The 26078-nt window shown below is 55.1% G+C and overlaps 1 protein-coding gene across 4 annotated transcripts in view; it reads right to left on the bottom strand.

Annotated features, from left to right (window-relative positions):
* SEMA6B (semaphorin 6B) overlaps positions 1-22849 on the bottom strand; it is a 28910-nt gene extending 6061 nt beyond the window's left edge. The window contains exons 1-10 of one of the 4 annotated variants that reach the window (XM_065918004.1): positions 22739-22756; positions 20582-20632; positions 5998-6262; positions 5768-5891; positions 4021-4081; positions 3791-3853; positions 3257-3358; positions 2541-2631; positions 1873-1992; positions 1281-1369 (exon numbers count right to left, since the gene is read on the bottom strand). In XM_065918004.1, the coding sequence (XP_065774076.1) occupies positions 1281-1369; positions 1873-1992; positions 2541-2631; positions 3257-3358; positions 3791-3853; positions 4021-4081; positions 5768-5891; positions 5998-6262; positions 20582-20602 (936 nt within the window). In that variant the 5' untranslated portion in view covers positions 20603-20632; positions 22739-22756. Of the gene's footprint in view, positions 1-1280; positions 1370-1872; positions 1993-2540; positions 2632-3256; positions 3359-3790; positions 3854-4020; positions 4082-5767; positions 5892-5997; positions 6263-6865; positions 7184-20581; positions 20633-22738 lie in introns of those variants that run through there. The other 3 variants (XM_065918006.1, XM_065918002.1, XM_065918005.1) reach the window with 3 other exon arrangements.
* Between the last annotated feature and the right edge of the window lie 3229 nt (positions 22850-26078).

Below are 26078 nucleotides of genomic sequence, written 5' to 3'. Positions count from 1 at the left end.
GAAGGGTCACGCACTAGGTGCCAGGCACTTTATCCTCATCATGTCTCACGTTCCTCCCAAAGCTCTACAGAGGAGGGCCTATGATCCCCGTGGCACAGGGGGGAAACTGAGGCACAGAGAAAGGGAAGTGACTGAAGCCCAAGGCCACACTGTTAGTAAGTGGCAGTCTGTGCACTTAACTGTCTGCATGGATTGAGAGACGGGATGGTGGTGCAATGGAGGTGAATGGATGGATGGATTAATGGATGGATAGATGGGTAAATTTGAAGGGGACAGTGACGGATAATGAAGATAATGAAGAAGGAGATAATCAACTGGTGGATGAATGTGTGTGTAGGTGGATGGATGGATGGATGGGTGTATGTAGATATGTATGTATGGATAGATGGATGGATGGATGGGTGGACAAATGAATGAGTATGTGGATGGATGGGTGTGTGGATAGATGGATGGATGGACAGATAGGTAGATGAAGATGAGTCTCCATGAATGGATAAATGTGTAGATGAGTGAGTATGTGGATGGACTGATAGGCAGATGAAGGAGATAATGATAGATCATTATCATGGTATATCCATGGGTGGATAGAAGGTTGAATGGAATGGATGAACAGGTTATGAGAAGAAGTTGGAGGCTAGATAACTGGATATATAGAGGGGTGGGCAGGTAAATGGAGAGATGGATGGCAGATGGATGAGTTGATCAGTAGGAGGACAGATCAGCGGATGGTTGGGTATATGAATGAATGGACAGGTAGATGGATGAATGGATGAAGAAGCCAACGAGTGGGAGGTGGATGGATGGATTTACAGGTGCACAGAAGGTAGATGAGTGGATGGATAGATGGATGGATGGAGAATGGTTGAGGCAGGGGTGGGCAGATGGATAGATAGATAAATGGTTTCATGGAAGTGTGGGTGGGCTGAAGATGGGTAAATGAGAGGGTGGCTGAATGGGCAGACATATGGGCTGTGGTTGAAGAGTGAATAAATGGATGATAGATGAGTGGATGGATAGACAAACAATAACAGGACTGGGACTAGAACCATGGGTGTATCAGACTTCACACCTGGGACCCTCACCCAGGGCTACCCCAGAAATGTCTTCAAGCCTCGGGGCTTGGTCCTGGCTAGAGTGCAGGGCCCTGAGGACCAGAGGGCCCCTCTCACCCTGGGTGGAGTCTCATGGACCCACCTCTGCCCTCCACTTCCGATGACTGGAGCCTCTTGGCTACATGCGCCACGGCGCGGGCCTCTCAAAGAGGGGAAATAGGACCTTACCTTCTCCAGGTAGTTAAATTCCATTGCGATCTCCCGGAAGAAGAAATAGATGTGGCTGCCCCACTCCACCGCGTGGACAAAGTATGGCTCTGTAGGAGAGAGGGGTCAAAACCCAGTTCGTGACGGGAGAAAGGGAATTTCTGGAGCTGGGAACACAGTAGCTTGGGTGTCTGCTTTTACAGTGAAGGAGGGTAGGGGGAGAACATCAGCTGATTACCCAGGCAAAATAAAAGACACTCAAAGTTTGGGATTTTTTTTTTTGTGGGGGAGAGTGGGTGTCAAAATCCTAAAATCATCGTGTCTACTTTCCGCAAACAGCAACGTCTACTATTTTGTCATCCTCCTCCCTCCTGTGTTGAGCTGAGTTCCTGCTGAACCCCTCGTACTGTTCCATTTCAGGCTGCTAAGCCACTCATTTCCAACAAGTTTTACTTTATACCCAAGTTAAATCTCTCCTCTAACTTGATCATTAAAGAGGCCAGTAGGTTCCAAAGAGGAGATGGGAGTTCCCTGCCTATCTCCTCTGGGACTTTATTTTGGTGGGGGAATTTGACAAATGTGAGCCCTGCCAGGTCTATCCCTATCGCCTCACCTTTGAACCACTTGGAGTCGTGTTTCACCGTGCGCAGAGTGGGCCGGTCCCCAAGACTGCGGTAGATGACGGCATCGATGGCAAGGAAGTCGGTAACGGTGGCTGTGAAGAGCATCCCTTCTGGGTGGGTGTGAATCAGGGGGAGGCAGGTAAGAGATTAGATTGTAGACCTCAGGGGTTGAGGGGGTCAAAACCTGATCTTCAAGACTGAGCCCTGGGACTTCCCTGTTGGTCCAGTGGCTAAGACTCCGTGCCCTCAAAGCACGGGGCCCAGGTTCAATCCTTGTTCAGGGAACTAGATCCCAAACGCAACAACTAAGAGTTCGCAGACTGCAACTAAGACCAATGCAGCCAAATAAATAAATAAAACATCTAAGATAAAAAGAGACTGAGCCCTGAGCTTAAGTGAGGCCTAAGTCCTAGGTAGTTAAACTCCACTGTTTAACAGAGCCCCAACCCTGCTGGGACCCTGACTTCAGCTGATCCTCAACTCCCCAGCTGATCCCAGACCTTGGCTGAGTCCTTCCTGCCTTGAGAGTCTGCCTGTTTCATAGCTGAAGAGATGGTCTTCCAGCTACCTTCTAAATGACCAAACTCCAAGAATGGAAAATTCCACGCCTTGCTCAGGGCTGAGGCCCCTTCAAATGGTCAGGGTTGGGGGCACTCACCAGAGAAGAGGGCAACGTTGGCATGTTTGGGGTCATATGGGCAGCGGGCCATGCCGCTGATGTTGTCCCCGAGGGGCTGCAGTGTGTCCATCTGTGGGGGTGGGGGTGGGGAAATAGGGTCTGAGTGACAGCTCCTGGCTGTACCTAGCAGCCCCTGGCTCCCGCAGCGACCCCCTGCGAGGGGAATCCTGGCGCCACCTTTGATGCTGTGTGACTTTGTCAGTCACTTAACCTCTTTGGGGCTCAGTTTTGTTATTGTTTAGTGGCTTAGTCATGTCCAACTCTTTTGTGACCTCGCCAAGCTCCTGCATCCATGGGATTTCCCAGGCAAGAATACTGGAGTGGGTTGCCATTTCCTTCTCCAGGGGATCTTCCAGAGATGGAACCTTCACCTCCTGCATTGGCAGGTGGATTTTTAACCACTGAGCCACCAGAGAAATTCAGGGCTCAATTTACTGATCAGAAATTGGGTCTGAGAGTCGATCCTAGTCAATCCTATAACTGGCCTGTAGCTTAAGTAGCCTCAATCTGTACAGGATGCCTTTGGAAGCCTCTTATGAAATTCCGGGTGATGGGGGGAGGACAGTTCATTCAGAAAGGCTTCCTGTAGGAGGTGATGTGGCCTGGGGAAACGGCACGACCAGCAGAGGGCCAGTGAGCAAAGGGGCGCCGATGTTAAACCTGGGCGGGCAGGGCTTCGAAGGGCGGTGACTCACGCTGTAGTTGGCACACACGGGGTTGAAGGCATTGGAACCACACACGAAGAGAGTGGATTCGTCCCGAAGTAGAAGCACCTTTACAAAATTTCGACACTCGCCCTGGGATGGGGCGGGAAGAGAAAAGCCAGGGTGGGCGTGGTCATGGGTGTGGGCGGGGCCTGGACTGTAGGACGCGATGGGGCGTGGTGAAGGGCGGGGCTAGGGTAGAGGCGGGGCCCGATAGGGAGGGATCCGGTTGTGGGCGTGGCCAAAGCAGGGGGCTAAACTAGGAGAAGACTGGGGGCGTGGCCATGGCCAAGGCCTGGGCACAGACCAGAAAATAGGGCACTTGAAGAGGTGGGCTGTGACAACGCCACTAGTGGAGTGGCCACGACTGAGGACCACCTCGAGGGCATGGCTAGACTCTGGGAGTACCCATGGCAACAGGGGCCTGGCTTGGAATGAAAACAGAGAAAGATTTGCCCTGTGGGATGGCCAGGACGGATTGGGGCATTACCAGGGCTGATGCGGGCATGGCCAGGGCTCACTTACCTCCTGCTTGCCCTTCATCCGACACACGTTGATGTCGCTGGGGTTGGAGCGCCAGGTCAGCTTCTAGGAACACAGGGGGCTGGTGAGGGAAGTGGGGTCCCTGACGGACCCAGGAACCCTGGTAGGCAGACCTGAATCCACCGTGCTCCCCAGCCCAGTGTCCGGGCTCCCTGGTGGGAACGCCAACCGCCGCCTCTTCCCCTCCCCTCCCACCTGCGCCCCTTCCTCACCCGCTGGTACCGCATTTCCGTTGATGTGGGGGGCTCCAGCTCCACCCGGTACAGGTTGTCCCTAGAGAAGGGGTGTAGTTAGTGAGATTGGGGGCCTCCCCCTACACATTCTATCCTCCCGGCAGCAGACATGGTGTCCAACACGTACCACACAGGGGCGTGCCAACACCTCTGCCACGCGCAGCTCCAACACTGAGCATGCCTCCAGGCACCTAAGCATGCCCTTACCCGCCTCCTCGTGCCCTAAAATGAACCACGGGTTCTAGCACACCCCACATGCCTTACCATGCCACCTCACACAACCCATAGCCTAGGGACCTACAGCTAACAGGATGCACTGTCCAATGACTTTATGTCTGATGTCCCCCCCCCCCAGCACCCCTCAGTCTCCCCAGGCTCTCACTTCTCCACATGCAGCAGAGACTGCCCTGATCAAGGTCACCGGCCATTGTTAAGTCTCGCGGTCACTTCTCTGTTCTCTTCTCCCTTCCACAGTGTCTCTCCCCACCAGTCCACTCTCCTGGGAATGCCACCCTCATCGGGTCCCTGGACCTGGCACTCACCTGCCTTCCTTCCCACATCTCTGGGCCCTCCTCATCCCTGGTGGGCCCACGCCTGGGTCCTCTGGCCTCTTCCTTCCCCTATCCATACCCCTCTAGGCGGCCTTGTCCACTCTCAGGGTGGAACCATGTCTCTGTGCAGATGACACACACAGTCCTGTCTCCAGCCAGGGCCTCCTCTGAGTTCCAGATTTGGGGCCCGGCTAACCCTCAAGGTGTCCACAATGGAGGGCTCACAGGTTTCTCACACTCGACATGGCCTCGCTAAGCCCGACCATCTCCCAAACCTGCCCCCACCCTGACCACCCTCTCGGCTAACACAACAGTGTGGAGTGACCCACATCTCCCCCTTCGCCTTCCCCCCCAATACCTTCACCTCTGCCTTCAATATGTATCGAGAGTTCATCCACTTCTCACACCCTCTACAGCCACCACTCTCGTTCAGCCCCCATTACCGGACTGCCCAGGTGTAGGGGCTCCCGCCCTCACCGACACAGCCTGTCTTCCCTTCAGCAGCCACCGGAGAGCGGAGAGCGGGTGTGAGCACCCGACTCGGGTCCACAGTCTCCCCCACAGTTGGCTCTCCTCGCAGCAGCCACTGGAGGGCACCTGTGAGCACCTGGGTCAGGCTCCGCCCCTCCTCTGCACAGCCCTCTTGGGTCCCATCTCCCTTGGGGTAAACGCCTGCGTCCTCGCCGCAGCCCACCAGGCCCTGCACCACATGCCCAGTCCTCTCCCTCCCCTCCCCTCCTCTCTCTCTCCCCCTGCTCCAGACATTTGCGCCTCTTCACTGTCCCTTCACCATACGAGACACAGTCCTGCCCCAGGACCTTTGCATGGGCTACATCTTCTGACCTCTCTCTCTCAGATTTCCTCACAGCTGGCTCCTCATCCTTCAGGTCTCAACTCAAATGTCACCTTCTCAGAGAAGCCCTTGATGCCAACTCAGCACCCTCTCTAGCACCCAGGAAATTTTGACCAGACAGCTGTGCCCACTTGGTAACACACTATAAGCGGGCTCTGGGCTTCAACCACACCCAGAGTTCAGCACTTAAAATTCCCACCCCAGGGACACATATTCACATTCCAGCCGAACTAAAGGCCCTATCCCACAAACCTCCCTAAAACGCTGCCACCTGCTCCCCACACCTCACCCACCGCATACTCTGCCCGGCAGTTTTTCCTACCTGCCCCCAATGAACAGCGTTCTATTGACTCGTAGAACTCGCTGGATGTTGAGGTCATCAGCGTCTTCTGAGAGGGTCAGGCGTCCTGGCCCACTGCCCACGAACACGGGATAGTGATTCAGGTCTGGGGGAGGGCAGAGGAAGGGTGTGATCCAGGACCAGAGTGAGTCGGCTTGGTGAGACCCCCGGAGAGGGGGACTCCCTTCCCCATCGCAAGACTCCCCACTCACAGTCCCTGGGGGCCACGCTGAGCGGCGGCGGCTCCTCGGGGAAGAGGCCGTGGGCTCCTCCCAGGAGCAGCAGCAGGAGTAGTAGGGCCGGACGGGAAGGGGGCCCTCGCGGGGTCCGCATGGCGAGGTCAGGGCGACAGGAGGTGACACCTGCGAGCGAGGGGCGGGGCGGTGAGCTGTGTGGCTTGCAGTCCCGAATGCTGCCAGCAGAGGGAGCGCGAGTGTCACGGCGTCCGGGACCTTCAAGTCCCAGAAAACTTTCCCACTGGGGTAATAATTTAAAAATAACAACAATCATGGCATTAGCAATAATACTATCAGCACTTACTAATTACCAGAACAACTTTCTGACCATATTTTAAAGCGAAAGCTCAGGAAACGGTTCCTAACAAAAAATTAATCATGAGACTAATTTAAAAATTAAATGATTTTAAGTTAAAAATGAATAATAACACACATTTCAAAACATATATGTATTTAAAAATTCAACCTCAAAACATACGTTTAAAGTATTCTTAGAATTAAAACACAAAAATATTAAAAGAAAACGCTCAAAAAACAAAAAAAAAAAAAAAAAAGAGAGAGAGAAAGAAAAAGAAATTCAAAGGCCCTAGGAATTTTATAAACCATAATCTGGGAACTGCAGAACTTTGGAATCGCAGAATATTCCAGCTGGCTGGGGACCTCAGAGGCCGCAGTGAGCCTGACTTCCGACTCCAGCCTTTCGGTCCTCTGCTGACATACTTCTGTGACAGGAGCCTCACCACCTCTAAAAGGGGTTGTGGGAGAGGCTGCTTCCTGCTCCGGTGTGTGGAGACCCCTCCCTCACCCGAGTGATGCTTTGGTTGATGGTGTAAACAGAACTCACCCTCTGGAACCCAGCCCTCCATGCCCCTTTCAGAAGGGGCGCGGTCCGAAGGCCCCAGGAAGACATCCGAAGCCTTGTCCTCCTGTGAAGTCCCAGGTTAGCTCTGAGCCTCAGTTTCCCCGCCTAAGCAGCAGGTACATCTCCCAGCCCTGCCCAGGCCCTGGGGGCACAGGGATTCCGAATCCGTGGAGGTGGACATGAGCCGGGAACTTTGGCCCTGGAGCGCCTGCCTCCGAGGATTCAGGGCCAAAAAACAGGAAGGCCTTGCGTGGGCCGGCAGTGTTTCCTCTCCGACCCTGAGCTTCCAGGATTTGTGACTCAGCCTACGCCAGGATCCCATGTGCGTGCGGACCTGGCTCTGCTTCCTTCAGTTTCCTGCCCGGGCTCCTCCCCTGCTCCACGACTGCCCGAGTCTCCCAGTGACCCTGGAGTCGGGCCACCAACACTGCCGTTCAAGGCCCCCAACTCCACAGCCAGACCGCAACTGTCCACCCCACTCCGAAAACCTCCCCACAACACCTGTGAGGACACCTCGACCTCAGCCTCTGTGATGTTCTATCTGCTCTGTGCCTTTTTTTTTTTTTTAACATTTTAATATTGTGGTCCAATGTACATAGGGGCTTCCCTGGTGGCTCAGTGGTAAAGAACCTGCCTGCCAATGCAGGAGAGGAACAATCCAATCCCAGGGTCAGGAAGATCCCCTGGAGAAGGAGATGGCAACCCACTCCAGTATTCTTGCCTGGGAAAGTCCATGGACAGAGGAGCCTGGGGGGCTACAGTCCGTGGGGTCACAAAGAGTCAAATATGACTTAGTGACCAAACGACAACACCAAAATATATATAACATGAAATTTGCCATCTTAATGATATTTATGTGGCATTAAATACATTCACATTGTCGTGCAACCATCCTACCACCCACCTCCAGAATTTTCTCATCTTCTCAAACTGAAACTCTGTCCCCATGAAACAGGCTCACTGTGCCCACCCCCAGCCCCTGGCCCCACCATCTACTTCCTGTCTCTGTGGATCTGACTCTAGGGACCTCCTGTGAGTGGAACCAGACAGTATTTGTCCTGCTGTGTCTGGTTTCCCTCATTGAGCATCACATCCTCAGGGTGCATCCTTGTTGTATCAAGTGTCAGACTATCCTTCCTTTTTAAGGCCGAGTGATATTCCACGGTAAATGGATGGACCACATTTTATTTACGCATTTACCTGTCGATGGACAATGGGGCTGCTTCCACCTTTGGGCTACTGTGAACAGCTATGAACATGGGTGTGCAAACACTTCTTTGAAACCCTGCTTTCATTTCTTTTGGGTGTCTATGTAGGAGTGGAATTGCTAGATCGTATGGTGACTCTATGTTTAACTTCTGGAGGAATTGCCAAGCTCTTCTCCACCGTGTCTGCACCATATTATATTCCCACCAGCATCACCCATGTGTTCCAATTTCTCTTGCCAACACTACTTTCTGCTTTTTGATAGTAGCCATCGCAAGAGGTGTAAGGCAGTGCTCTCGGCCTTTTATCCCATGTTTTATCGGAACTGTATTTAACTTCAGAAACTTTAAGACAACAGTTTCCTCTCACGGGCCATGCAGCACTGTGATGAGTGGCGTAGCTCCAAGGTCATAAGGGTTCAAATCCCAGCTCTGCTCTGTACATGCTGCGTGACTTGGACATGTCATGCCACCTCTCCGAGCCTGTTTCCTCATCTGTGAAATGGGCATGGTAACAGCATTGACCTCATAGGCCTGTAGTGGGTGTTAGCAGAGCCTAGAAATGCTGTAGGTACTCAGAAAATGCTAATTATTATTATGATTGTTGTTGCCATTGGTATAGTAAAAGTATCAGAGGCCAAGCTGGGTGGTTTCCAGGAATTGCTTCATGGTAACCCCAAGGGCTGTAGCAGGGTTGGTATAACATTCAACCCATTTTTGCAGATAGGGAAACTGAGGGGCTGATTCAGTGGAATGACCCACCAGTGAGGACTGATTACAGGGCTCTCTCTGGTTCCAGGATTTTGCTCCTAGGAGTTGAGCATTTGAACAGTCATGACAAGATTAATAACCACCCATTCCCTCACCCTTCAAACAGATGAAGCCAGCAGTTACTTTTTTTCTTTTTTAAAAATTTTTTTGGTTGCATTGCATAGCATGTGGGATCTTAGCTCCTTGACCAGGGATCAAACCCTTGTCCCCTGCATTGGAAGTGCAGAGTCTTAACTGTTCGATATCTGGGGGAGTCCCAGAGGCCAGCAGTTATTTAACGTTCAGTTCACAGACAGGCAGGCTGAGGTCAGGATGGGACCTCACGGCTCATTTTTTCTCCTGGTTTTCATAACTTTGTCATGCAGCCACTTGGGGCTAGAAGGATGTTCCTGTCATCTCTCTGTCCACAGCTGCCCCCAGCCACTCAGAACCACCCTGGGACCCCTGCAACCCAAACTGGGCTTTTCTTGCCTCAAACCTGCTTCTCTTACCAGATCCCTGACTTAGGGATGGCTCCATTGTCCTTGAGCCAAAGACCAGGGTGTTGGCCTCCCAGTCCCTTCCTCCACCCTGACTGTCCCAAGGCCCAGCTCCCACCCCATACCTGGTCCCCTGGCCTCCAGTCCCAACCCTTCAGTATCTTCCTCAAAGTAGCAAAGGAATCTTTCTAGAACCCAAATCTCATTTGTTTCTCTCCTGCTCTAAACCAGGTCCTCTCCCCTTCAGCACCACTGACATTTGAGACCAGATCATTCTCTGGTGATGGCCGTCCCGGGCACTGTGCCAGAAGCATCCCTGGCCCCAACCCACTCAATGCCAGGAGCATCCCTCAATGGTGACAACCAAAAACATCCCCAGACATCACCCAGTCTCCCCCGGGGAGGGGGGGAAACCCACCCCCAGGGGCTGAGAACTTCTGCTCTAAAGCTTTCTATGGCTCCCCAGTGCCCTTGAAATGACATCTCCTCCCTTCCCTTTCCACCTCTGGGCATCTGCATGTGCTGTTCTCTCTGCCTGGAACATCTGCCTCCTGCTCCCAGTAACCTGATAAACATGTTCGTCACCTTAACACCTCCTCCAGGAAGACTTCCCAGATCAGCTAGGATTGACTTCCTCCAGCCTCCTGCCTGCCTGTGCTTCCCCAGTGAGTGCCCTGCTCACCCCATCTCCTAAACACCTGGCTAACTGTTCACCTTTCCTACTGGACTCTGAACCCCACATGGATGGTGGGGCTGAGTCTGTCTTGGCCACCACCCAGCACAAGACCTGACATATAGTACAAGCTCAATAAATAGTAAAAATAGCAAACACCAAGCACTTTCTATGGGCCAGGAACCGTTCTAAGGACTTAAATGAGCTCATTTGATCCACACAACATATCCCACAGGTGGGTGCTGTTAATATGCCCCTTACACAGATGGGGAAACTAAGGCACAGAGAGGCAAAGTCACAACCAAATGGAAATGGTGAAGCCAAGATTGAAATCCACTCAGTTTTCTTTTCCTTTTTTTTTTCTTTTGGCTGCACAGCATGTGGGATCTTACCTCCCTGATTAGAGATCGAACCGGTGTCTCCTGCATTAGAAACTGTATTCTTAACCGTGGGGCCACCAGCGAAGTCCCTGGAACCCACTTAATTGACATGTGTTAGTTTGATGATGGTGCAGAACTGAACCCCACATGCTGTTTTGCAGGAGTTTGGGTCACTTCAGGGTCAACCCACTGCACCTGGCCTCAGTTTACCCCCCTGACCTGGGGTTATCAGAGGCCTCAGCATCTCCCTCACCACCCTCAAGACCATCTGCTTCCCTCCATGAAACTTGAGGCGTCTCTGCCAGCAGCCACCCGGCGCCTGCCTGCCCAGAAGCGGCCCCACCACCTGCCCCGGCACCTGGCCACCGGGAGCAGGACCTCCCCCAGGACCAAGCAGGAGGAGCCACGTGGCTGGCATGTGCAGCCCATGGTGTGCAGGCTACCTAGGCACCTATGTGTCTGCCTGCCTGCAGCCCTGAGAATGTGCATTTATGCCCATGGAGATGGGAGGGACAGTTAAACAGACAGAGATCCCCCCTCCTCCCGGAGGGCTTGCATGTACTGTGACACCACCTCTCTGCCCAACCTCCATCACTCCAAGTCTTGGCACAGTCCCATTGTACAGATGAGGAAACTGAGGCAGGTATGGAAATCCCCTCCAGGCCACCTGCTTCACCCTCCCATCCACCTTTTCAGGCACCATATGGCCTTAGCTTGTAGACCTTCATCATAGATTTGAATTTCCTTCTGAAACATTCTTCCCACCTGGTCAGGGTGTCTGGGCTACTCTCTCCCTGCCCCACCCCCAGCAATTCAGCATAAATTTCAGGATCAGCTGGTAAGTTCCGAAACAAACAACATAAAACCTATTAGGATTTTCACTGGAACATAGATCTAACTGATTTATTGACTGACAGGATCCCTGTCTTCACTGATGGCTCAGGCCACACCTGGGAGTCACTCCCAACTCCCTCCAACACCGCCCCCCACCCCATTCTCTCACGCTCACACCCAATGCCAGCAAGTACTGTGGGTCTGCCATATTCATCCTGAATTTTCACCCCTCACTAGTCTGTTCTCTGGTCAGCTCCCAACATCTCCTGCCTGGACCCCACAGTTTCCTCCATCCAGACCCCAACTCTCACACTTAATCCCTACAGTCTGTCCTCCACCGCAGCAACCCCTAAAGGGCACCCGTTAGCACTTGAACCAGGCTCCGCCCCTCCTCTGTCCACACCCCTGGGGACCTCCCACACCCCTCCTAGTAAAAATCCAAGTTTTTCTTGGTGGCCCACAAGACTTCACACGACCTCCCTCATCTTCTCCCTGTTCTTCCCTCTTCCTTTTTTCTACCCTCCACGCTGTGCTCCAACCACACAGGCCTCCTCTCTGTTCCTCCAACACACCTGGCCTGGCCCTGCCCCAGGGCCTTTGCACTGGCTGTTCCTCACTTGAGAAAGCCTCTTCTCTTAGATACACACATCAGTTCAGTTTAGTTCAGTCGCTCAGTCATGTCCGACTCTTTGCAACCCTATGGACTGCAGCATGTCAGGCTACCCTGTTCATCACCAACTCCCAGAGCTTGCTCAAACTCATGTCCATTGAGTTGGTGATGCCATCCAACCATCTCATCCTCTGTTGTCCCCTTCTCCTCCTACCCTCAATCTTTCCCAGCATCAGGGTCTTTTCGAATGAGTCAGTTCTTTATATCAGGTGGCCAAGGTATTGGAGTTTCAGCTTCAGTATCAGTCCTTCCAATGACTATTCAGGACTGATTTCCTTTAGGAATGGTTCCCTCCTTATCTCATGTCTCCACCTTCACCCACTGGACTTGAGCAGCCTCTCCCCTCCCCACGCACCCACCCCCACAGTACCACACTCTCAAAGGCTCCTTTAGACACTCTTACTCCAGATATGGTCCTTGCACCAGCAGAGGCATTAGCCTTACTTGGGGTGGTTAGAAATACTGAGTTTTGTGCTTATCCTAGACCTGCCCACGGAGAGCCTGCATTTTAGATCCTTTTTCTATATTATTCATTAGTCGCAGCATGTGGGATCTTTCGTTGTGGCATGAGAACTTAGTTGTGACATGTGGGATCTAGTTCCCCGACCAGGGATGGAACCCAGGCCCCCTGCACTGGGAGTACAGAGTCTTAGCCACTGAACCACCAGGGAAGTCCCAGAGTGTGCATTTTTGGGCAGAAGAATCCTGAGCACCTGAGCTTATGCACGGATCACACCAACTGAAATAATCACCTATGGAACCGCCTGTTCAGAGCCCAGCTGTTTTCCTGGACTAAGAGCCCCATGAGGGCAGGCCCGGCTGCATCTTGGCCAATGACAAGTACCCACAGTGTCTGGTACACAGCTGGTGCTCAATAACGGCTTGTTATAAGGAATGAACTAAGTGTCAGCATTCAAAGTTGAACCCAGATCTGAACCCCTCCCTAGGGCTCACCTTTGCCCATCACCCCCACACCACACCTGAGTGTCCACAGGTGAGTGGATCCCCCCTGTGAATATCCACAAGTCCCAACATCTGCGTGTTAGCATATATCCACAGATGCAACCACTGCACGTGTGTGTGCCCCAGCAGGGGTGCACTGTCTGCCCATGTATACACATGTCTATAAATATGTCAGAGTCTGTAAACTGGGCATCCCTGCATGAACCTGCTGCCTGCACCCCCCTATTGCTGGCTTTCTGGCTGTGAAATGTTTCCAAGGACCCCAATTAACGGCAGATAGCAGGCTGGCCAAGCCTGTGTCTACCCACCCTCCCCACCTGCTCTGTCCAATCCTACTAGAGGGCTGGGGAAACTGAAACTGGGGATGAGGAAGGATGGACAGACAATGCTGCCAGCTAAAGAGCCCTGGGTGGCCGCTTAGTCTTTAGAATCTTGTGGCCCAAATTCAAATTTGCTCTCTGCCTCTTACCAACCTCCAGACTTCCAGGGGTCACTCCCACTGTTTCAGCCTTGGTGTCCCCATCTACAAACCACCAGGGACTATAAATCTGACCCTAAAACACTGCTACAAGGATGCAGAGACATGATCTAGAACAGACCGTCCTACAGAAAACCATGTGCACATACACGCGGTTGTGAATTTCTTGGCGGCCACATTCAAAGGGTGCAATTCATTTTAATAATATGTTTCATTTAACCCAATAGATCCCAAGTCTTGTTATTTCCACCTGTAATCAACGTACAGATGATTAATGAGAGATTCTAAATTCTGCTTCTGGTACTTAATCTTTGGAATCCAGGATGTGTTGCATATTTCTGGCACACCTGGACTGGGACTGGCCACATGTGGTTCCGAGTCATACGTGGCCAGTGGCCGTTTTGACAGCCCAGCTGGAGATAAAGGGCTGAACTAGGGACTGGCACTTAGTAAGCTCAGAGTGGGCATCAGTTATTATTATCATCGTGTTATAGCTATTATGCAAAAATATCCAGGGAATTCCCTGGCAGCCCAGTGGTTAAGACTCAGAGATACCATGGCAGGGGGCATGGGTTCGATCCCTGGTCGGGAAAATAAGATCTTGCAAGCCACACGACATGGCCAAAAATAAAATAAAGCTTCTAAGAAATTAAAAAAATATATATCCAATTCCATTCTGTGTTCCAATTCCATGCTGGAGCATCTAGCCACAAGGTCCACTGGAATAAGCCAGCGCATAGGTGGGAGCTCCCTAAGCTCTCTGCCTTAGTGAGGAAACTCTACTTTCAACCTTACCCTTGGCTTCACCCAACCCCATCAACTTGGGAGCGTCTGTGGCCAGCTCTGGCTTTCTGCACCCCAAATTGCAGGGTATTCATTCACTCATTGGACGAGCAATTATTGAGTGCCACTTGTGTGCCAGACTCAGAGAGTGGATAGGAGAGTCTTGGCAAAGGGGCTGCTTAGCCAGTGGTCAGGGAAACCAAAAAGACAAAAACCTAGAGGCTGGAGCCCTTAAAGGCACAGCAAGAAGATGCTGGCAGGTGGGGAGGCGGCCACATCTTAAGAGAGGACCCCTGGACAAGACCTGGAGCCTGTAAAATAAGGCACTTGGCACTCATGTTTGCTCTCTGTGAAATGACCTTGCTGGGTGACCTTGGGCCAGCAACTCACCCACTCTGGGCCTCTCTATACCACAGCAGGTGACTCAGTGACCCCCGGGCCAGGCTCAGAGCCCCTGTTTCTCCATCTGCTGCGGCAAGGATGGGGGCGGGATGCTCGTCTCCAGTTCCATAGAAGGAGCTCCTGTCAGCCTGGCAGCCCCAGGATTCCAGCTCCGGGGCCCAGCGTCCCCCGGGGGATCGAGTAACCCGGCCAGGCAGCCGGGCCCCTGCACCGTCCAGGTCTAGTTACCGGCTCCACTTACAGCTGCCTCCTCCAGCTGCCTCTGTCGCCCCCCGGCGCAGCCCAGCCGGGCTCTGGGGCTGTCTAGGAACTTGGCAAAGCGGCCAGAGGGAGTCCCCTGGGGCCTGGGCCACGGGGGCGCTGAGGAGAGAGGACCCCTTACACCCCCAGTGCTCACCCCACACCCGTTAACTCACCTCTCCCCAGCCCAGGAGGTGGCAGTGCAGCCCCTTCGTCCTCAGCCCTCCTCCCTGTGTTCTGGGTTCCCGAAGTCTCAGTTTCCCCATCAGAGAACAGAGCATGATAACCATCCCCAACGGGTTATCGTGATGGGTGAATAAGCCACACATAATAGGTGCTCTGGACTGCTGTGCAGCCTAGGGTTACATCTTCCCCTCTCTGGTTATGCTTCTGCCTCTGTAAATCGGGGATGAGAACATAAGACTCCCCGGGGGACAGGGGGATCTAGCACACAGTAGGTGCTCAGCAAACACTGGCTGAACGAATGTCCCACAGGCAGTCCCTATTTATGAAAGAGCGACACAGATCTGTTGATTCCAGACCCCCTGAGCACTTACTGTGTGCCTGCATAGCCGGGGATTCAACCCTGACCAGGACGGTGCACAGAATCAGGCATGCAGTAGGTGCCCAATTAATTCTGAGCATCTCCTTAAAGAAGATGTGTTTAGAGTACCTGAGCTATCTCCCTGCTGCACAATACAGCAGCCCAGCAGAGCAGGAATTTAAGCTAAGATTTTAAATTTAAAAAAATTTTTTTAATTAAAAAATTATTATTATATCTTTTGGTCATGCCTTGTGGTAGGGAGCATCTTAAGTTTCCTGACCAGGGGTCGAACCTGAGGTCCCTGCATTGGCCATTCAGAGCCTTAACCAATGGGCTGCCAGGGAAGTCTCTTAAAGTAAGATTTGATGAAGCCCCTACTGTGTGCCAGCTTCTGGGCCAAGCCCTTCGAAGGTCTGAACACAATTCCTATCCAAGCCAACTCTGTGAAGCAGCATCATTATACCATTTTACAGAGGAAAAAAACAAAGCTCAGAGAGGCTAAGACACTTGGCCAAGGTCACACAGCACAGAAGGGTAGAGTGGGGATTTGAACCCAGGCCACGTGGCTCTACCACCTCTTGCTGACATTTCCTGAGCGCCCACGATGTACCATCTGTCAACAAGGCTGCAGAGTCTAAGTGCACATTTTGCAGATAAGTGAGCAGAGACCCAGAGAGAGGCTGCCCTTGTCCCAGGCCACTCAGGGAGCCGGAGGCAGGGGAGACCTGGTGGCAAAGGCGGGACCTCACGAGGGGGACACAGATAGGTCCTTAGGGCTCCAGGCCCAGACGGGGGGCGGGGGGGGGCTCCTGGGTAATTAATTTTAATCACTGTTTGGAAATTGGGCCGCCAGGAGGCAAATCAGAAGCAGCAACTTGTAATTAGGAATGGAGAAGGGGGGGTGGCTGCTTTCTTAGGGAGGCGGCAACCATTCTGAGGAGATTAAAATGTCATTTATACCCAGCGGGTAATTAGGGGGCCTGGGAGGGGGCCACTCGAGGAGGCTGGAGCTCTTAGGGAATTCAAGATGGGCTGTGGATTTGGGATCAGGAACCCACAGATGGGGGCTCAGAGCCAGCCTGCGGGCAAACAGACCCTGGTGTCAATCCCAGTTTGGATGGAACAGAAAAGTCAGGTCCTGCTCTTGGGGCCCAATTTTAGGGGAGAGGAGGGAGTAAGAGTCGCTCTAAGGGGCTCCACAGTAGGGAGAACATATAGATCTGGTCACTGCTCTTGGGGCCCTCAATCTAGAAAAGAAGATAGTGAGCCTGGCCCCCCTCACTTGGGGTTCTGGGAGCCCTCTTCTCCCCCAGGCTGATCCTCCCAACCCCGAAGTCCTCCAGTCACTGCCCTTCCCTAGAGGCCCTGTCTGGGAGGCCCCAGGGATCCCCTACCGAGATGGGACCGGAAAGGCAGGTCTGGAGGGGGGACACCGCTGAGGGATGGTGGGCAAGAGACAGGTGGGACCATGCCAAGTGCTGCTGGGAATGGAAGACCTGGCAAATGATCCTGAAGAAGACCAAGGCAGGAAATAGGTCCTGTGGGAAGGCCTGGGGGTCATAGTGGACCAAAAATCCTGGTGAGTCAGGGCTCAGGAATGGTGGAGATGCTGGCAGAGTGACGTGGGTTCTGGGGGTGTGGGGCTTGAGAACTGTGCATCAATAGAGCAAGACAGTGAGGGGCAGGGGCCCCTGTTTTGCTAGGTGACCTCGGGGAATTTGCTAGCCCAATCTGAGCCTCATTTCTTCCAGACCCTGGGGCTTAGACATTCAAAGGGGAGCAATAGCAAACATTTTTGGAGCACTTATTGTGTCCCAAGCACTGTGCAATGGGCTTTGCAGAAAGTTCTGATGGGGTAGGTAGGAGGGGTTTCCTCACCATTTTATAGGTGAGGAGATTTAGGTGGCCCAGAGCAGGTAGGTAATATGCCCAAGGTTGCACAGCTACAAAATGGCCAGAGTGGGTTTTGAACCTAGCCCATATGGTCCCAATATCACACTCTTAACCACAGCGCTACGTGCCGTGCTGTATTTAGTTGCTCAGTCGTGTCCGACTTGTTGCGACCCCATGGACTGCAGCCCGCCAGGTTCCTCTGTCCATGGGGATTCTCCAGGCAAGAATACTGGAGTGGGTTGCCATGCCCTCCTCCAAGGGATTTTCCCAATCCAGGGATCAAACTCAGGTCTCCCGTATTGCAGGCAGATTCTTTACCACAGGAGCTACCAGGGAAGCCCACAGTGCTACGTGCCCCTAGAGAAAGGAGGCTCTCAGCCCCCCTGCACATCTAGAAAGTCCACCATCTACTCTGACCCACCCACTTTTCCTCTCTACTGCCTCACCCTGGCTGTTCCCCATCCTTGCTCCCCTGGACCAGCGGAGTCCCTTCCACCTGGTCCCCCAGCGTTGGCTGCCCACAGTCTGCACTCTCTGCAGTGACCAAACAGCACCCGTGAGCACCTGAGGCAGGTCCCGCCCCCTCCTCGGCCCACAGCCCTTGGGGCGCCTACCTCCAAAAATTCAAGTCCTCCCTACAGCCCACGAAGCCCTGTCCCCTCCCTGCCCTTCCCGCCCCCCCCACTTCCGCTTGCTCACTCTGCTCCAGCCGCACAGGCCTTCTTGCTGTTCCTCCAACAACACCAGCCATGGTCCTGCCCCAGGGCCTTTGCACGGGCTGTGCCCTCTGCCTGGAATGCTCTTCCTCCAGTTCTCTGCAGACTGGCTCCTTTTCATTTTCCAGGTCTCAGCACAAACGTCACCTCCTCAGAGACACTCTCGCTGACACCATCAGCTGAAACAGCCCCTCCCCTCTCAGCGACACCATCCAGTCTCACTGTCCTCAGGGCACTTGTTATATTGGATTTACTTTCTTTCCCAAGTTAGTGGCCATGTTCCCATTGGGTGTGAGCTCAGCAAGGCAGGGCCTGCTTGGCCTTGCTCATTGCTGGGTACCCAGCATCTGGCACATAGTAGGAGCTCATCTGTCAGCTCGTGGAATGAAAGCCAAGACCCCATACCTCCAATGAGATCAGGACCAGAGGCCACAAGCTCCTGCTTTTCTAAGTAATTTCTTTCTCTAGAGTAAGAAAAGAACAGGACCAGGCCTGGCATTGTCTACATCCTCTTGTTTAAATGTTCAACCCTCAGGGAGAGAGAATAGCATCTGTGTCTCACACATGGGGAAACCGAGGTTCAGAGAGGGCACATGAGTGAGTGAGTGAATGAAGAGATGGATGTTGTGGCAATCTTCATGGGCAAAAACTCAGATGGGCTATCTCAACTGCCCCCGGGGACACTGACTCGGCTTTCAGGAAAGGGAGAAGGTTCTGAAACTATCAGAAAACATGTGGCCTGGTGAACTCCTATATATCCGTCATAGTCCTAGCTGCAATGTCCCTCCTCAGTACGTCTTCTCTGATCCCCACTAGGCAGAGACAATTTTCCCTAGCCCCATTTTGTCCCAACTCTGATCCCACGTAGCAAAGAGGGCCAGTGTCTGCCCATTCCCCTCCTTGAGCCTGGACAACCCTTGAGGGCCAACCAGACACTAAACTTAAACTTTTTCTTCTGGGATCTCAGCATCACCTGCCCAGGGCATGGCACAAGGAGCCGCAGGGAGCATCTGTTTAGTCACTTATCTCCCCAACTGCTTTAGACCAGGTCTCTCCCAGGGCCCTCCTGAGAACCCACGAACCCACAATCCCCCCTGGGATCCTGCAGTTGGGGAGTTCTTTCCTAGGTCTGCCCTTGGAAGGCAGGCTCAGCCTGGGACAAGGTGCATCCTGGGAAATGTAGTCCTCACTAGACTGGGCTTTCCTCCCAGCAGGCCCTGGGGCTACCACCTTTGGACCCTGGGTCAGTGAAGGAGGTTCAAGGGTGGCTGGGGTGGGGAGGGTGCCCTGTATCACTGCCTAAAGAGATGGAAGAGGCGTCTTCGGCCTCCCAAGTCACCTCCTCAGCACATTCTAATGACTGCCACTTCGTTTGGACATCCCTCAAGGGCAGGTGATGAACGACTGTGATAATAAGAGAGAATAATGTGGCTCAGGCCCAGACCTCTCAGGCCACACATCAAACCCTGGCTCTGGAAGCCAAACCTACAGTGATCACAATGGCGGGGGTGTCTAGCGCGGGGATCTGAAGCTGACGCCTAGATATTAATAATTTGACCACAGGATGTGGGGCAGGTGGCAAGGCTGTCTTGCGCCTCAATGTCCCTGCTTCTGCTAAATGAGGTCCCACCCACGGTCAACCCCAATCACCGCTGGGCCTTGGATGAATCAGTCTGAGAATCCGCAGTCCCTGAAATGGCTAGAATTTTGGAATCACTATATCCTAAACATTTTCTCAGCATTCTGGAAAAACGACTACCCAACCCCACTTGCTTGCCTCCCTGGACGGGTGATGCTCCAACCCTCTGAGAAGCCCACTGGGTTTGCAGGAAACTGTCTCCTGGTAGCTACCCTTCCTCATATCTGCTCAGGGTCTGAAACTCTGTCCATTCCCCGCTCTGCTCTGCAACCTTCCATGGCTCCCTACTGCCCTTAGGATAAAGCCTGCTCCTCTACTTGGCATCCATGGGCTCTGCCACCTCTCAGGACTCATTGCTCATTGCAGCCCAGCCTTAAAATAGCGCAGCCATTCAAGGGTCCCCCAACACACACCTCTGTGGCTTTCTCTGCCACTCTCTCCACCTGGAATCAGGGTCCCCCTCTCCTTCTGGCAACAGTGCCAGTATCCTTCAAGCCCAGTGCCAATATCCCCTCCTCCAGGCAGCCTCCCCTGCTTCCACCTGTCCTGATCCTGGCTGAGTCCTCTCTGGGTCCCCATCATCACCTGGCAAAGGGCCAGGCACACAGGACAGGGCCAGCCACACCCCAGGGTCAGCTAGGGACACTCTCCTTCCCAGGAGATGGGCAGTGACTGGCACGTCTTTCAGCCCCCGGGGACCCAGCTTACCTGTTCCGCCAGCTGACGTCAGGGTCACCTTTGCAAGGACAGTTTGATTTCTATCTTCTTGGTCCAGCCCCAGCTCACCCCAGCAACTCCCCGCTCAAGCCCTGGGTGGCCAGTGCAGATGCCAAAGCCTCCTACAGCCCAAGTATCCAGCACCTTCTTTCCCCAGTGGACAGAGGTGAATAGTCCCTCCCCGGTGACTCAATACCTCCGCTGGGAAACACCCTCTCACCTCCAAGCAGAGGAGGTGACAGGACAATGAGGCCCATGGGTACTCAGCCCTGGCAGAAGGCAGGTGGGGACCAGAGGGAGAGGTTACATACCCAGGGTATTCCGTGGTACATCTCTCTGCCTCATCTCCTTCCACTCAGGTCCTAGAACCAAGAGCACTTTCTGGGGTGATTGCAGCCCAGAGAGGGCTAGCAACCTGTCTGAGGCCACACAGCAGTACCCCTCTTCTCATGCCCTGGTCTTCTCTATGGTGCTTTTTTTTTTTTTTTTTTCTGAGAGGGGTGGGGCATTGGATCCTCCAGGTCTAATGTCTGCCCTGCCCAGGTCAGTGGGGTGGGGGTGGGGGACTGGGGTTTCCAAGGAAACCTTTGGGCTGGTGTTTTGGGTTTCAGCTGATATAGGGGTTCCTTTCCCCCTTGACCCCACCTAGCAGCCCCAGCAGTGGAGGGGACTGGATTCCCTCTCCATCCATCCTGCCACCTCCCTGGACCTCAGTTTCCCTGTCTGTTCAGGGGAACAGGTCAGCTCAGCAAGTATATGCTACAGTTTAATGAGCCTCCCGCCAGGCTGCCACCTGCAAGATATCCAAGGGGGTCTCCTCTGGGCCACAGGGATCCCCAGCTACTTTCCCAAAGAGCTCAGGACCTTCTCCCAGGAGAATCCTGACCCCACCCACGGCCCCCAGCTGCTTTCCCATACCCCATACTCTGTCTATACAGTGTTTCAGCCATCCCTCAATTACATCCAAAAATTTCATCTTGAAAGACACAATATCTACAGGGATGTGGGAAAGGGGCTAGCCAGCGTCTGTAGGGAAGGGGACGCTGCAGGGGTACTGAACTTTGATTCTGAAGAGCACACTGTACCCCTTGAGAAACTGAATGAACCCAGAAACATACAAAGCATTGCAATTTTGCAAACTGGGGGCCCTTCGGAAAACCCAGCCATTAGTCCCCTCTTCCTCCTTAAATCCCCAAAGAGACCCCCAAAACTTGAGGGCTCAATCCCCCAACCCCCAGCCCCAGTTCCCCTCCAGTCCAGGAGTTAAAGATAACAGCCTCAGGGGGAGGATGTCAAAGACCTCAGTAAGGGGCTGAGGGCCTGGGAGTTACCCCCAACCCCAGGACCCTTGCAAATACTCCTAGCTTCAGCGTCTACACGACAGGGCAGGGGCAGAGTAGGGGGGTGGGCCTATGGCAGCGCCCCACCTAGGATGTGCCCCAAACCCGGAGGGCACCCTGAGGCGGGACAGGGGTTGCGAGACCCCTCCCTGGAGACCAATCACCGCCCACAGGAGGGGGCCACATTCGGCGCCCCCCACCCCTCCCAGCGCACTCCGAGAGAAAGACGCTTTCTTTGTCCCTTTGTCAGCTCTTGGGGGGCCCTGAAACCTGGGCCCCCACTGCAGCAGTGGGGTGGGGGTGATCCGGACCCGTTGACTCTCTCCCCCCGCAGCACGCCCCCCCCCCCCCCCCCCCCCCCCCCCGTCCCCGCGGCCCCAGCCCTGGACTGCTTCTGGGCCGGGCATGAGGCTAGAGAGGGCTCAGGGGCGCCCAAGGTGCCACGGATGGACCATAGAGTGGGGCGGAGGGGTCTCGCTTCGCCAGGACCACCACACCGGCCCCTCGACTTAGCACTCAGGGCTCCGCCCCCCAACAGCATCCCCCATCCCCGGCCAGCAGGCCCCCTGCCTGCCCTGAACACCCCCACCTGGGCCCCAATCCAGCTCTCCAGCGGCGCAGCCGCGAGCCCCCGTTATTGTGCTTTCTACGGCGCCCCCCACGGACAAAACCTCCACCCTCTGTGGTACCGACAGAACCCCCATTATAGCTCCACATACAGGCCCCCCCGTCAACAATCCAGGCCCCCCCAGCTGCGGTGCCATTAGACACCCCCATTACGGAGTCTCATTCAGCGACCCAGGCCCAAATCCAGACCCTTCAAAGCCTTCTGACTAGTCCCCCATTCTATCGCTCCATGCTGCGACCCCCCGAAAATCCAGCCCCCTCCCCGGTTGCGTTGCCGACAGAACCTCCCTTTACAGCGCTCCACAGACCCCCTCCCCGGCCCAATCCATCCCCCTCCCAGTGGCCGGGTCCTCAGCGTCCCCCCCCCCCCCCCGCCCCGCATCATAACGCCTGACCCGGCCACCTCAGCCAACAATTAAGGCCCCCAGCTGCGTGCCGACAGACACCCCCAGTATAGCGCCTCCCCAGCCCCCCTTCTTGCAGACGCCCCGGGGCGCTTACCTCGGAGCCGCGGCCGCCTGGAGTGCGCGGGAGGGAGCGCGAGGGCGGGAGGGCGCGGGTGGTGGGGGGGTCGGTGCGCGCACCTGTCCCGGCCCGGCCGGCTCAGCCAGGCATCCCGGGGTGGGGAGGGGGGCTGGGGGCGCGCGCTCTCCCCGCCCCCGGGCCCGCGGCGCTGCGCTGGGGGAGGGGGCTCAGCCCCGGCCCCCGGCGCGCTGGCGTCGGCTCCGGGGGGGGCGCTGCGCGGCGGCCGGACCGGGGGCGCGCCGCGGCCGCATCTCCTCTGCCCGCCGCGGCCGCCGCTGCGACTCGCGACTCCGCCACCTCCGCCCCCCCTCGGCAACCCCCCCACCTTACCGAGCCGGGCCGGAGCCGCGCAAAACCTGGCCCGGAGCTTGGGCGGCGCGGAACGGAGGGCGGAGCCGGGTGGGCGGCCCGAGGCGCTGGGGGCAGGGCCGGGGGTGCGGGTGGAGGAGCGACCCAACATAAATCACTCTGCTTTGGTCCCGGTGGAAGGTCTAATTGCCGGCCCCCTCCCCAATTTACTGCCCGGGTCCACTCTGGCCGACCTGCATCCTCAGGATCCACCCTCTGTGAGATGCTAGAGATGACCGGGAGACTGCGGTGTCGGGAACCCCGAGGGTCTACATGACCCTCTTCATTTATGAGGTTATTTATTCAGTCCACAAATTATATTTAACAACACTCAACAGGCACGTAAGGAAACTGAGGCATGGGAAGCATCTTGTCCAAGGTCACCCAGTTAGAAAGTGGCTGAACTGGGGTTCAGAAAGTGGCTGAACAGAGCAAGCTGGCTGCAGAGACTATGGTACACAGCCCTGGAGACTCTGATCCCAGCGCCCAAATGAACCTGACCAAGAAAGAGATTGTGTGTGTGTGTGTTGGGGGGAGGTTGGCTGCAGCGTCCTCAGAGCCGGTGGGGAGAACTCCTCTCCCCTGCCTTTGGCACTCCAAGACAAACTGGTCTTCCTGCTTCAGAGACCCCCCCGGGGAGCTCCCTGCCTCCCTGCGACCTCAGAACAGCAGGAGCCTTTGAGCACCTCAGTGTCCCTCTGTGTCCAAAGCACGTCCCCATGTGGGTGTGACCATGGATGTCTTCCCCACTAGGTTGCATGCTGTCCTGGTCCCTCTGACAGCTCCAGTATACAAGAGGTGCTCAATAAAAGTTTGACCATTCTGTGTGGCTAAGATGGTAAAGAATTCACTTGCAATGCAGGAGACCAGGGTTCAATCCTTGGGTTGAGAAGATTCCCTGTAGAAAGGAATGGCTACCCACTCCAGTATTCTTGCCTGGAGAATCCCATGGACAGAGGAGCCTGGCGGGCTACAGTCTGTTGTGTATTTATCTAGTGACATCCCTTGCACACCTGCTGAGTGCTTATGTTAGATGCATAAATGGCACTGTTCAGTCTTCAAGGCAGTCATATGAGGCTCCCATAGACTTGGCACAGAAAGATCCACCAGCTGGCACAGGTCTGCTTTGCCTCTGGTTCCTGAACACCTTTGGTGTGTAAGTCCGGGGGCTCAGGCAAGCTGTGTGGCTTCCCAGTGGCATACACATTGGGACACTAGATCCTGGGCCACCTGCAGCCTCCCTGACATCCATGGAGACAACCCCATCCTTCCAGGCCCCGGGCATCTGCCCAGGGGCCGTCATGTCGACCACAAACCTCCGCCAGCAGCCAGGCCTTCCTGCCGGTGGTTTTGCTCTGACCAGCTTTCCGGCTGAGCCAGAGTCCCAGGCAAATCAGCCTGCACCTGCCTGCAACCATTCAGACTTGATCCCCTTGCATCCTGGGGAGACTGAGGCCTGCCTTGCAAAGGGGATGGGGGACAGGCACCCCAGCTTGGCTTCTAGACTCTGCATTTTCCTCCCACCTCTGAACCATTCTTGGCCCAATTGGGCTTCTCTGCAAAACCGTTCCTTCAGTGAACATTTATTATCTACTGTGCACCAAGAGGAGAAGGGGATACAGAGGACGAGATGGTTGTATGGCATCACCAATTCGATGGACATGAGTTTGAGCAAGCTCTGGGAGTTGGTGAAGGACAGGGAAGCCTGGTGTGCTGCAGTCCATGGAGCCGCTAAAAGTCAGGTACGACTGAATGACTGAACAACAACTTTATGCCAAGTACTGAGCTGAGCAGTCAGCAAGGCAAACTGGCTCATGCCTACAGTCTAGGAGGGGAGACAGAAGAATCTGCTGGAGAGTTCAAAGTATAGATAGATGAGAGCGGCCCAGAAGGACGAGGAGGTGACCTGGGGGCCATGGAAGGACCCTGGACAGATCTGACGGAACACACAGGGTCCAGGGGGTAGTGGGAAGTCAGCTCGTACTAGGCAGAGGGACCCGCCAGGACAAAAGGCCCTGAGAGGGGCCCCACCCCCGCGGCCCGGCTCAGCTGCCACCCAGGCTTCAGCACTCATGAATGAGTCTTTCATGCCCTGGACGGGGGCAAGGTCAGACTTGGCTGCTCCCTCCCCCGCCCTGGGCTCCTGACTGTCTGAGCCTTGACCTGGAAGAGAGAGGGTGGCAGGAAGTTCACAGCTTGCCCGCCGGGTGAGCCAGGGAGGCCCAGGGAGGGGGCAGAGCCAGCAGCGTCCTCACAATTGTGTGACACTGAGCGAAGCCCCGCCCCTCCGGGCCTCAGTTTCTCAGGCCAGGTGGGTCAGCGCGGCGCTCCAGTCCAGCTCCGACCCAGGAAGAATCCAGCGCGGGTTTTGCGGGTGCCCGGCGGCCACCAACACCTTCCTCCCTGGGCGTCCCGGCCGCCGCCCCGGGTCCGAGGGGTCCCGGGGAGACCTGGAGTGGGTCAAGCGGCCTTTGGGTTCCCCGGGATGGGCTGAGGCTTATCCCGGCCTTGGTGCCTAGCGCCTGGGGGTGCTGGGAAGCCCCGCCCCGCTGCGTGCGCACCCCCAATCAGCGCTCCCCATCTAGCCGCCCCACTGTGTGACTCCGGCCGTGCCTGCCCCTCTCTGGGCCTCGCAGGAGCCTGGCGGCTAGACTGAGGCTCTCAGGGGGGTCAACTGGGTTCCTCCCCCTTCCTGGAGCGTCCCAGCCTTGGTTTCCCCAGTCAGGTCTGGGCCCTCTTTTAAGCCCAGGTTGGGGGTCGTAGGTGCTGGGTCGCGGCCCCGGCTAGGGCCTGGGAATCCCCCGGGGGTTCGGAAAGGGCAGCTCCGATTGGCTGAGACCGCCTGTGACGTCAGGGCCTCCCCGACGCCCCCTCCCCCCAAGGCACGTGGGGGTGGCCGCCGCAGGGGAGGGGCTCGGGGTCCGGGCGGATTCGGGGTGTCCCCCTAGTCTGAGCCGGCAGCTGGGCA

The sequence above is a fragment of the Muntiacus reevesi genome, chromosome 1 (genome assembly GCF_963930625.1).
Source record: "Muntiacus reevesi chromosome 1, mMunRee1.1, whole genome shotgun sequence".
Taxonomy (NCBI): domain Eukaryota; kingdom Metazoa; phylum Chordata; class Mammalia; order Artiodactyla; family Cervidae; genus Muntiacus; species Muntiacus reevesi.
The sequence above is the reverse complement of the archived record's forward strand: the minus strand, read 5'-3'. Positions and strand labels throughout refer to the sequence as shown.